Consider the following 13,070-nt stretch of genomic DNA (forward strand, 5'->3'; position numbering starts at 1 on the left):
CTATATTTACCAGAAGTGAACTCGGTGTGGACAAAGGATGATGTCTCTCCGTGGGACGTGCGTCCACCCAGGTCCACGAGTCGCGCTGTACTGGCGTCATGTCATGGCGTCCTGCCGAGGCTCGGTGGCCCTAGCTCCAGGGTTGACCTCATTACGTTGGTTTCTGATATGATATGTTAATAATAGAATTTAAGGGTGTTAAATTCTTATGTTAATTATTAAAGCTGAATCAAGGTCATTCGTCCCTTCTACAAATTGAAGTTATTATGTTTAGGAATTATTTCATTTAAATTTTACGTCACACCAGCGACTGTTCGTCTCTTGCGGGATTGCTCTGGTGGGGGTAATAACGTAACACGAGGGATGAATAATTATATCATATGGTTTCATTGACTAATACAGGCAGAAGGCCGCCAGGGGAACACTCACACACGTATCGACGTATCACACACGTGAGTGCCCGGGCACTTCTACGACGCACTTTCGTCAACCGACTTTAAATATTACGTAATACTGTTTAATAATCAGTGTTTGTTTTTATAACATGGTTGGTTGAAGTGACGGTCTGTTTATTTGGGTGGGGCCGGGTTCTACCTTGTCTGCTGGTGGCTCGCCTGACTCGGGTGGGCCATGGCTAGGGGCGCGTTCCGTTAGCGGGGTTGAATACTGGCGGTTGCAGGTCGGGCTTTAAGGTGGCCTTCGGTCGGACGACGTCAAATTAGTACAGGTACTTGGTGAAGAGGCTTTTAATATCAAAGATTGCAAGTGTGTCGTTTGGTACTATTCCTAATGGGTATTAAGTGGCTCTAATTTGTAACGAAGTTAATTTTCTAGCCTGCAAGTGGTTGGACAATGTTAAGCAGAAATTAAGAAAGGTATCGATGTTTGGTGATTTTTTTGTCATATTTTGTTGTGTAGAATGGTCCTTGTTAGCAGGAAGATCGACAATGTCACAGACAGTTTTCGGTGTTTTTGTGGCTATTGGCGCAACAGAAGAGATGTTGGTTTTTTGTTACGGTGACCGTATAGACATTGTAAATGATGACTGATTCCATTTTATGGTTAAATATGTCTATAATGACAACCAGGAAATGCCTACCTCGTGTTTTAAGAGGGTAGGGGCCACGGTATGAACATGGTCATGTGACTGATGCGGCCACTGCTGTTCCACCCGGTCTGGCTGGCAGGACTACGAGAACATTACACAAATACAATTCTAACAATTCCCTGTACTGATAGCTAAGATTTTTACATATGAAAAATAGGATAATTCATTGCAGTTTTATTTACCATATAATATTTACCTACATTTAAATTATAAAAATTTAGATGTCTGACCCAAATTAATCACACTTTCATAACTCCACTATTAACTCACCTCACTGGAGCTCTCTACTGTTTCTCTCATCACACACCTCGGCCCCAACACATTGCTTGTCACTACACACTCGCCCGCTTCGTTATGACTCTGCAATGCGATTACGATCTTCGCATGTGAAGCCTGTTTCTCGCCGCCTGCTATCGCTCACTTCACTGTTCCTCGCAGGCAGGCTTCTTAAGGGCTCCGCCTACCTGGTCACACACACGGTGCGCAGAGCTTCAGGAAAAACCACGCGATTTCAAAACTACTCAATACATCCGAGTGAGGTCTGCTTACGAAAATCATTTAAGAGTTCGCTGAGGGCTGAAAAGTACTTTTGTTTTCGGATTAAATTTTAAAATGTATTTTTATAACAGTTAAAATGGCTAAAACGCATGTTTTCAGAGTAATTTTAAGGCGTAAAACAATTCGTACTGATTCTTGAAAGCACTTAAGAGACTTGCATTACACCTTTATCTTCATTTCTCAGTTGTAAAATGTTACGGTCACCGCTCAAATTCCACAGTTATCGTGTGACGACGAGAAGACTGCACGCCAGTCCAGAGGAGACACCGCGCTAGAAGCACCAGCGAGCGTCGCGCTTATCATCCCGCCTCGCTGACACACACACACACACCTGACGAGGCGGGCCCCTTAAGTCCCGCCCTGACAAGTGTTACTATCACTGTCGACTCAACACTCGAAGCCGCGGGAACAATGGCATTCCAGTCATGCCACTTTTTGCGAAGGGGGTTTAGAGGACCTGCCGAACACTCGAGATGCATGGAGAATCCTCCAGAAGGCTAAGGGGGGAGCAATGATGGTTGCCAGAAAGTGGACACGCTAATGGACGGTCGTCGTACCTGCACCACGTCCCACCTGGGGTGACCGGTCCCGTCTCTATCAGCCTCGTCACTGCATCAGTGAATGTATGCGTGCATGTGTGTAGCACATATGGGTACAGATCGATCACAAATAAGTCACCAAAATCCATACCCTTTAATTAAGAGACTGTCTATGGCCTATCTAAGGGTTTTGAAGCGGTAATTTGTATTAGGAATACATTTAGGTTACAGATTAAGAATGCTGAATGCCTAAACTCTTATTTTTGTGTCATCACTATCATGTTTGAGTGACATCATATTATGTTTCACTGTAACATCAACAGTCAGTCGGTTATTTTCCAGGTTTTGAGTCATTATTTGTAGTGGGAATGATCAGATCAGTGTCTCGGTGATGTGGAACTAAAAGGATGAATTTTAAAATTTTTCAGTTGTCACCTCACACATCGCACAGAGTTAAACCTATGACCTTGATTTAGATAGTAATATCAATATTAATTAACTTATTTAAAAAATGTTGTAACATTTTCTAATTTCAATTTTACACAGACAGATGATCTAACCAAAAAAAAAACACAATTAGTAGAATGATTGAAAATATTGAATACATTATTTTATAATAATTTAAGCTTTTTTTAAATTCTGGACAAAATATATTATTTTTTAAGATGTAACACGATAAAATAATTATTTATTATCTGATGTTTTAAGTAGTTTCTATTTTTTTAAAATATTGAATCAGTTTTTAAGATGGCTGACAAGATTGCAGCTGGCAAGGTGTCTGGCTGTCTGTTGATCTCGATATTGGCGTGTTTTGTTGAACAACAAGTGAGGCAAGATGGTGATTGACACTAGCACACTTAAGCACACGAAAAAAATTTTTATGTCGACTAATATGTCTACCATTATGTCGCATTGGCAGGAGTAATTTATGCCTTAGTACCGGTCATGGGTATCATAATGCTGGTAAATATATTTGAAGAAATGATGTTTTTCAGCAATTTTTTTGTGTGTACATCCATGGTAATCTAAACCAGAACCTCTGAATTCCTGATGTAGATCATCATCATCGCCAACAACTGCTGCCAGCCTGTGACCGGGTCAGCCAAGTAGACTGCCTCCACCATCCTCTGCCCTTACACCATTCCTCATTCTGCACTTTATTCCTGTCTTCTCCTCTCTCCTGCACTCCTTTAACCACCTGCTCTTCCTTGGGGTCTTCGTCCTGTGTACTTCAATGCCATCATTTTCCCTGATGCAGGTGCATTTTTTAAAATAATATTTTTTAGTAATTTTTAAATTCCGGAATGATATACAAGATTGTGGCATGTGAAAATTTCTGGAATTAAAGATGGCGGATCTAGACAGCAATTAGGCTAAGACAAAGGTAAAAGACAAATTAGCTGTAAGCTAAGCTTTGTGTATCTTTGAATATTGTTTATATAATTTGGCATAGTTATTTTAAATAAACAAATTTTTCCCTTTAAAAGGTTCATTTGGAATGAAAAATCATTAGCAAATGGGCCAAGATTTGATCTACCTCAGTCATTGTTAAGGGTGTTTTTTTTCCTCAACACAATTATACTAGTTGTGAGGTCCTTTATCATAACTTGTATGTTCTCCAGCAGGGAATTGTAAGGCGATGAAGTGATCATCATCCCATGAGTCAAGGTAAATGAGGTAACATGCTCGAAACTTCTCACATGTGAAACTGTCTTATTGCAGGTCGCGTGCGAGGATGAGTCACACAAGCTCTGGGAGTGGGAAAGATGCCGCCATTGACTTCGTTGCAGGATCCCTAGGTGAACCAAACTCAAATACAGCCTGTCTCTTATTCTACTTATAGTTCATTAGTAAATCTTTTCCAGAATAAAATTTATATTGTACATGATTAAATGATTTTTTGCCACATAATGACTCAATCTCACAATATTTTTGGGCATAATAATTCTCTTATTAGCTCCACATGGACGAGATGTTAGGAATTGATTAATAAATTCACTGTGTGAATGAAATGGAGAAGGTTTGTTACCTGCCAGTAGATTCAGACTCACATAACCTCCCCAGCCAACCACACCTCACTGGGACGTGACAGTGGCCAGAGCTGTGCTGGTCGAGGACTGAGGGAGACAGTGTCAGGAACCAGGCCGTCATGCCTGCGGCAGAGTGTCGCTGTCAAGGCTAGGCTCTACAGAGTCCGGAGAAACTCTCACTGAAGCTAGACCAGCCCAGGTGTATGGCAATATATCTGCCTTAGAGGAAGTTTTCAGACAAACTAACTCATTCCAAACATCACACAACAATGTGTTATCTCAAACGATGAATATTCCACCAATCACATGCGTTTATACAAAATTGCTTATTAATCATAACAAACTGTATTTCAATTTAAATCTTACTTTAATTACTTAAAAACCATATCATATGATTTTGTACCCAATATTACATTTTGGGAGTATTTAGTCATCTGCACACAATTATAATTTTTAGGTAAGTGAAATGTATACATTTTTCAAAATTTAAGTCAACATTTTTGATGGTTAACAAATTATAATATTAAAGTATCACGAACCGAAGGCAGCCCACGAAAATAATTTAATAAAACAGAGAAAAAATAAGAAAACATAAATAAAAAGTTACTTCCAACTAAAATAAAAGTAACATTTAATGTTTGAAAATCATATATGACTACAATTACATGTGTGAATAAATACTTCACATAGTGTTAAGTAATGTATAATTTTATAGTGTTTGGTCATACTTCCTTTCTAATATTTGTACTGCGCTACTCATAAGATTTCAAATGCGCGCCATTTCCCTTCTTATTTCTTACTCTCACACCTCTTCTCTTTGTGGTAACGTGTTGTGTTTCATTTAAAGCCCCCCCCCCCCCCCCCCACACACGATCAGTCCGGACTGACAGTTCGCACTTCTCAGTCGGAGCTGAACAGCAGGAATCACCGTGTGTGCGCGCCAGGACGGTGGACTGAGGGACTGACAGCTGTCCATCATACTGGACTGTGTGCCTGAGAGCCCTCAGTCGGAGCTGAACAGCAGGAATCACCGTGTGTGCGCGCCAGGACGGTGGACTGGGGGACTGACAGCTGTCCATCATACTGGACTGTGTGCCTGAGAGCCCTCAGTCGGAGCTGAACAGCAGGAATCACCGTGTGTGCGCGCCAGGACGGTGGACTGGGGGACTGACAGCTGTCCATCATACTGGACTGGGCGCCTGAGAGCCCTCAGTCGGAGCTGAACAGCAGGAATCACCGTGTGTGCGCGCCAGGACGGTGGACTGGGGGACTGACAGCTGTCCATCATACTGGACTGTGTGCCTGAGAGCCCTCAGTCGGAGCTGAACAGCAGGAATCACCGTGTGTGCGCGCCAGGACGGTGGACTGAGGGACTGACAGCTGTCCATCATACTGGACTGGGCGCCTGAGAGCCCTCAGTCGGAACTGAACAGCAGGAATCACCGCGTGTGCGCGCCAGGACGGTGGACTGGGGGACTGACAGCTGTCCATCATACTGGACTGTGTGCCTGAGAGCCCTCAGTCGGAGCTGAACAGCAGGAATCACCGTGTGCGCGCCAGGACGGTGGACTGGGGGACTGACAGCTGTCCATCATACTGGACTGTGTGCCTGAGAGCCCTCAGTCGGAGCTGAACAGCAGGAATCACCGTGTGTGCGCGCCAGGACGGTGGACTGGGGGACTGACAGCTGTCCATCATACTGGACTGGGCGCCTGAGAGCCCTCAGTCGGAGCTGAACAGCAGGAATCACCGTGTGCGCGCCAGGACGGTGGACTGGGGGACTGACAGCTGTCCATCATACTGGACTGTGTGCCTGAGAGCCCTCAGTCGGAGCTGAACAGCAGGAATCACCGTGTGCGCGCCAGGACGGTGGACTGGGGGACTGACAGCTGTCCATCATACTGGACTGTGCGCCTGAGAGCCCTCAGTCGGAGCTGAACAGCAGGAATCACCGTGTGTGCGCGCCAGGACGGTGGACTGGGGGACTGACAGCTGTCCATCATACTGGACTGGGCGCCTGAGAGCCCTCAGTCGGAACTGAACAGCAGGAATCACCGTGTGCGCGCCAGGACGGTGGACTGGGGGACTGACAGCTGTCCATCATACTGGACTGGGCGCCTGAGAGCCCTCAGTCGGAACTGAACAGCAGGAATCACCGTGTGCGCGCCAGGACGGTGGACTGGGGGACTGACAGCTGTCCATCATACTGGACTGTGCGCCTGAGAGCCCTCAGTCGGAACTGAACAGCAGGAATCACCGTGTGCGCGCCAGGACGGTGGACTGGGGGACTGACAGCTGTCCATCATACTGGACTGGGCGCCTGAGAGCCCTCAGTCGGAACTGAACAGCAGGAATCACCGCGTGTGCGCGCCAGGACGGTGGACTGAGGGACTGACAGCTGTCCATCATACTGGACTGTGTGCCTGAGAGCCCTCAGTCGGAACTGAACAGCAGGAATCACCGCGTGTGCGCGCCAGGACGGTGGACTGAGGGACTGACAGCTGTCCATCATACTGGACTGTGTGCCTGAGAGCCCTCAGTCGGAACTGAACAGCAGGAATCACCGCGTGTGCGCGCCAGGACGGTGGACTGAGGGACTGACAGCTGTCCATCATACTGGACTGTGTGCCTGAGAGCCCTCAGTCGGAACTGAACAGCAGGAATCACCGTGTGTGCGCGCCAGGACGGTGGACTGGGGGACTGACAGCTGTCCATCATACTGGACTGTGTGCCTGAGAGCCCTCAGTCGGAGCTGAACAGCAGGAATCACCGTGTGTGCGCGCCAGGACGGTGGACTGAGGGACTGACAGCTGTCCATCATACTGGACTGTGTGCCTGAGAGCCCTCAGTCGGAGCTGAACAGCAGGAATCACCGTGTGTGCGCGCCAGGACGGTGGACTGAGGGACTGACAGCTGTCCATCATACTGGACTGTGTGCCTGAGAGCCCTCAGTCGGAGCTGAACAGCAGGAATCACCGTGTGTGCGCGCCAGGACGGTGGACTGAGGGACTGACAGCTGTCCATCATACTGGACTGTGTGCCTGAGAGCCCTCAGTCGGAGCTGAACAGCAGGAATCACCGTGTGTGCGCGCCAGGACGGTGGACTGAGGGACTGACAGCTGTCCATCATACTGGACTGTGTGCCTGAGAGCCCTCAGTCGGAGCTGAACAGCAGGAATCACCGTGTGTGCGCGCCAGGACGGTGGACTGAGGGACTGACAGCTGTCCATCATACTGGACTGTGTGCCTGAGAGCCCTCAGTCGGAGCTGAACAGCAGGAATCACCGTGTGTGCGCGCCAGGACGGTGGACTGAGGGACTGACAGCTGTCCATCATACTGGACTGTGTGCCTGAGAGCCCTCAGTCGGAGCTGAACAGCAGGAATCACCGTGTGTGCGCGCCAGGACGGTGGACTGAGGGACTGACAGCTGTCCATCATACTGGACTGTGTGCCTGAGAGCCCTCAGTCGGAGCTGAACAGCAGGAATCACCGTGTGTGCGCGCCAGGACGGTGGACTGAGGGACTGACAGCTGTCCATCATACTGGACTGTGTGCCTGAGAGCCCTCAGTCGGAGCTGAACAGCAGGAATCACCGCGTGTGCGCGCCAGGACGGTGGACTGGGGGACTGACAGCTGTCCATCATACTGGACTGGGCGCCTGAGAGCCCTCAGTCGGAGCTGAACAGCAGGAATCACCGTGTGTGCGCGCCAGGACGGTGGACTGAGGGACTGACAGCTGTCCATCATACTGGACTGTGTGCCTGAGAGCCCTCAGTCGGAACTGAACAGCAGGAATCACCGTGTGTGCGCGCCAGGACGGTGGACTGGGGGACTGACAGCTGTCCATCATACTGGACTGGGCGCCTGAGAGCCCTCAGTCGGAGCTGAACAGCAGGAATCACCGTGTGTGCGCGCCAGGACGGTGGACTGGGGGACTGACAGCTGTCCATCATACTGGACTGTGTGCCTGAGAGCCCTCAGTCGGAGCTGAACAGCAGGAATCACCGCGTGTGCGCGCCAGGACGGTGGACTGGGGGACTGACAGCTGTCCATCATACTGGACTGGGCGCCTGAGAGCCCTCAGTCGGAGCTGAACAGCAGGAATCACCGTGTGTGCGCGCCAGGACGGTGGACTGAGGGACTGACAGCTGTCCATCATACTGGACTGTGTGCCTGAGAGCCCTCAGTCGGAGCTGAACAGCAGGAATCACCGTGTGTGCGCGCCAGGACGGTGGACTGAGGGACTGACAGCTGTCCATCATACTGGACTGTGTGCCTGAGAGCCCTCAGTCGGAACTGAACAGCAGGAATCACCGTGTGTGCGCGCCAGGACGGTGGACTGGGGGACTGACAGCTGTCCATCATACTGGACTGTGTGCCTGAGAGCCCTCAGTCGGAGCTGAACAGCAGGAATCACCGTGTGTGCGCGCCAGGACGGTGGACTGGGGGACTGACAGCTGTCCATCATACTGGACTGGGCGCCTGAGAGCCCTCAGTCGGAGCTGAACAGCAGGAATCACCGCGTGTGCGCGCCAGGACGGTGGACTGAGGGACTGACAGCTGTCCATCATACTGGACTGTGCGCCTGAGAGCCCTCAGTCGGAACTGAACAGCAGGAATCACCGCGTGTGCGCGCCAGGACGGTGGACTGGGGGACTGACAGCTGTCCATCATACTGGACTGTGTGCCTGAGAGCCCTCAGTCGGAGCTGAACAGCAGGAATCACCGCGTGTGCGCGCCAGGACGGTGGACTGGGGGACTGACAGCTGTCCATCATACTGGACTGGGCGCCTGAGAGCCCTCAGTCGGAGCTGAACAGCAGGAATCACCGTGTGTGCGCGCCAGGACGGTGGACTGGGGGACTGACAGCTGTCCATCATACTGGACTGGGCGCCTGAGAGCCCTCAGTCGGAACTGAACAGCAGGAATCACCGTGTGTGCGCGCCAGGACGGTGGACTGGGGGACTGACAGCTGTCCATCATACTGGACTGTGCGCCTGAGAGCCCTCAGTCGGAACTGAACAGCAGGAATCACCGTGTGCGCGCCAGGACGGTGGACTGGGGGACTGACAGCTGTCCATCATACTGGACTGGGCGCCTGAGAGCCCTCAGTCGGAACTGAACAGCAGGAATCACCGTGTGTGCGCGCCAGGACGGTGGACTGGGGGACTGACAGCTGTCCATCATACTGGACTGTGCGTCTGAGAGCCCTCAGTCGGAACTGAACAGCAGGAATCACCGTGTGCGCGCCAGGACGGTGGACTGGGGGACTGACAGCTGTCCATCATACTGGACTGGGCGCCTGAGAGCCCTCAGTCGGAACTGAACAGCAGGAATCACCGTGTGTGCGCGCCAGGACGGTGGACTGGGGGACTGACAGCTGTCCATCATACTGGACTGTGCGCCTGAGAGCCCTCAGTCGGAACTGAACAGCAGGAATCACCGTGTGCGCGCCAGGACGGTGGACTGGGGGACTGACAGCTGTCCATCATACTGGACTGGGCGCCTGAGAGCCCTCAGTCGGAACTGAACAGCAGGAATCACCGTGTGTGCGCGCCAGGACGGTGGACTGGGGGACTGACAGCTGTCCATCATACTGGACTGTGCGCCTGAGAGCCCTCAGTCGGAGCTGAACAGCAGGAATCACCGTGTGCGCGCCAGGACGGTGGACTGGGGGACTGACAGCTGTCCATCATACTGGACTGTGCGCCTGAGAGCCCTCAGTCGGTGCTGAACAGCAGGAATCACCGCGTGTGCGCGCCAGGACGGTGGACTGGGGGACTGACAGCTGTCCATCATACTGGACTGTGCGCCTGAGAGCCCTCAGTCGGAGCTGAACAGCAGGAATCACCGTGTGCGCGCCAGGACGGTGGACTGGGGGACTGACAGCTGTCCATCATACTGGACTGTGCGCCTGAGAGCCCTCAGTCGGTGCTGAACAGCAGGAATCACCGTGTGTGCGCGCCAGGACGGTGGACTGGGGGACTGACAGCTGTCCATCATACTGGACTGTGTGCCTGAGAGCCCTCAGTCGGAACTGAACAGCAGGAATCACCGCGTGTGCGCGCCAGGACGGTGGACTGGGGGACTGACAGCTGTCCATCATACTGGACTGTGTGCCTGAGAGCCCTCAGTCGGAGCTGAACAGCAGGAATCACCGCGTGTGCGCGCCAGGACGGTGGACTGGGGGACTGACAGCTGTCCATCATACTGGACTGTGCGCCTGAGAGCCCTCAGTCGGTGCTGAACAGCAGGAATCACCGTGTGTGCGCGCCAGGACGGTGGACTGAGGGACTGACAGCTGTCCATCATACTGGACTGTGTGCCTGAGAGCCCTCAGTCGGAGCTGAACAGCAGGAATCACCGTGTGTGCGCGCCAGGACGGTGGACTGAGGGACTGACAGCTGTCCATCATACTGGACTGGGCGCCTGAGAGCCCTCAGTCGGTGCTGAACAGCAGGAATCACCGTGTGTGCGCGCCAGGACGGTGGACTGGGGGACTGACAGCTGTCCATCATACTGGACTGTGCGCCTGAGAGCCCTCAGTCGGTGCTGAACAGCAGGAATCACCGTGTGTGCGCGCCAGGACGGTGGACTGAGGGACTGACAGCTGTCCATCATACTGGACTGTGCGCCTGAGAGCCCTCAGTCGGTGCTGAACAGCAGGAATCACCGTGTGTGCGCGCCAGGACGGTGGACTGAGGGACTGACAGCTGTCCATCATACTGGACTGTGTGCCTGAGAGCCCTCAGTCGGAGCTGAACAGCAGGAATCACCGTGTGTGCGCGCCAGGACGGTGGACTGAGGGACTGACAGCTGTCCATCATACTGGACTGTGCGCCTGAGAGCCCTCTGTCGGAGCTGAACAGCAGGAATCACCGTGTGTGCGCGCCAGGACGGTGGACTGAGGGACTGACAGCTGTCCATCATACTGGACTGTGTGCCTGAGAGCCCTCAGTCGGAGCTGAACAGCAGGAATCACCGCGTGTGCGCGCCAGGACGGTGGACTGAGGGACTGACAGCTGTCCATCATACTGGACTGTGTGCCTGAGAGCCCTCAGTCGGAGCTGAACAGCAGGAATCACCGTGTGTGCGCGCCAGGACGGTGGACTGAGGGACTGACAGCTGTCCATCATACTGGACTGTGTGCCTGAGAGCCCTCAGTCGGAGCTGAACAGCAGGAATCACCGCGTGTGCGCGCCAGGACGGTGGACTGAGGGACTGACAGCTGTCCATCATACTGGACTGGGCGCCTGAGAGCCCTCAGTCGGAGCTGAACAGCAGGAATCACCGTGTGTGCGCGCCAGGACGGTGGACTGAGGGACTGACAGCTGTCCATCATACTGGACTGTGTGCCTGAGAGCCCTCAGTCGGAGCTGAACAGCAGGAATCACCGTGTGTGCGCGCCAGGACGGTGGACTGAGGGACTGACAGCTGTCCATCATACTGGACTGTGCGCCTGAGAGCCCTCAGTCGGAGCTGAACAGCAGGAATCACCGTGTGCGCGCCAGGACGGTGGACTGAGGGACTGACAGCTGTCCATCATACTGGACTGTGCGCCTGAGAGCCCTCAGTCGGTGCTGAACAGCAGGAATCACCGTGTGTGCGCGCCAGGACGGTGGACTGAGGGACTGACAGCTGTCCATCATACTGGACTGTGCGCCTGAGAGCCCTCAGTCGGTGCTGAACAGCAGGAATCACCGTGTGTGCGCGCCAGGACGGTGGACTGAGGGACTGACAGCTGTCCATCATACTGGACTGTGCGCCTGAGAGCCCTCAGTCGGTGCTGAACAGCAGGAATCACCGTGTGTGCGCGCCAGGACGGTGGACTGAGGGACTGACAGCTGTCCATCATACTGGACTGTGTGCCTGAGAGCCCTCAGTCGGAGCTGAACAGCAGGAATCACCGTGTGCGCGCCAGGACGGTGGACTGGGGGACTGACAGCTGTCCATCATACTGGACTGTGCGCCTGAGAGCCCTCAGTCGGAGCTGAACAGCAGGAATCACCGTGTGCGCGCCAGGACGGTGGACTGGGGGACTGACAGCTGTCCATCATACTGGACTGTGCGCCTGAGAGCCCTCAGTCGGTGCTGAACAGCAGGAATCACCGTGTGTGCGCGCCAGGACGGTGGACTGAGGGACTGACAGCTGTCCATCATACTGGACTGTGTGCCTGAGAGCCCTCAGTCGGAGCTGAACAGCAGGAATCACCGTGTGCGCGCCAGGACGGTGGACTGGGGGACTGACAGCTGTCCATCATACTGGACTGTGCGCCTGAGAGCCCTCAGTCGGAGCTGAACAGCAGGAATCACCGTGTGCGCGCCAGGACGGTGGACTGGGGGACTGACAGCTGTCCATCATACTGGACTGTGCGCCTGAGAGCCCTCAGTCGGTGCTGAACAGCAGGAATCACCGTGTGTGCGCGCCAGGACGGTGGACTGAGGGACTGACAGCTGTCCATCATACTGGACTGTGCGCCTGAGAGCCCTCAGTCGGTGCTGAACAGCAGGAATCACCGTGTGTGCGCGCCAGGACGGTGGACTGAGGGACTGACAGCTGTCCATCATACTGGACTGTGTGCCTGAGAGCCCTCAGTCGGAGCTGAACAGCAGGAATCACCGTGTGTGCGCGCCAGGACGGTGGACTGAGGGACTGACAGCTGTCCATCATACTGGACTGTGCGCCTGAGAGCCCTCAGTCGGAGCTGAACAGCAGGAATCACCGTGTGTGCGCGCCAGGACGGTGGACTGAGGGACTGACAGCTGTCCATCATACTGGACTGTGCGCCTGAGAGCCCTCAGTCGGAGCTGAACAGCAGGAATCACCGTGTGTG

The 13,070-nt window shown here is 52.9% G+C and overlaps 1 protein-coding gene across 1 annotated transcript in view; it reads left to right on the forward strand.

Moving 5' to 3' along the window:
• LOC134535733 (mitochondrial ornithine transporter 1) overlaps positions 1 to 13,070 on the forward strand; it is a 138,643-nt gene that overhangs the window by 9,628 nt on the left and 115,945 nt on the right. Inside the window, exon 2 of the mRNA XM_063374957.1 lies at positions 3,928 to 4,004. Within this exon, the coding sequence (XP_063231027.1) occupies positions 3,941 to 4,004 (64 nt within the window). The 5' untranslated portion in view covers positions 3,928 to 3,940. The remainder of the gene's footprint in view (positions 1 to 3,927; positions 4,005 to 13,070) is intronic.

This window comes from Bacillus rossius, chromosome 10 (assembly GCF_032445375.1).
Source record: "Bacillus rossius redtenbacheri isolate Brsri chromosome 10, Brsri_v3, whole genome shotgun sequence".
Classification (NCBI taxonomy): Eukaryota; Metazoa; Arthropoda; class Insecta; order Phasmatodea; family Bacillidae; genus Bacillus; species Bacillus rossius.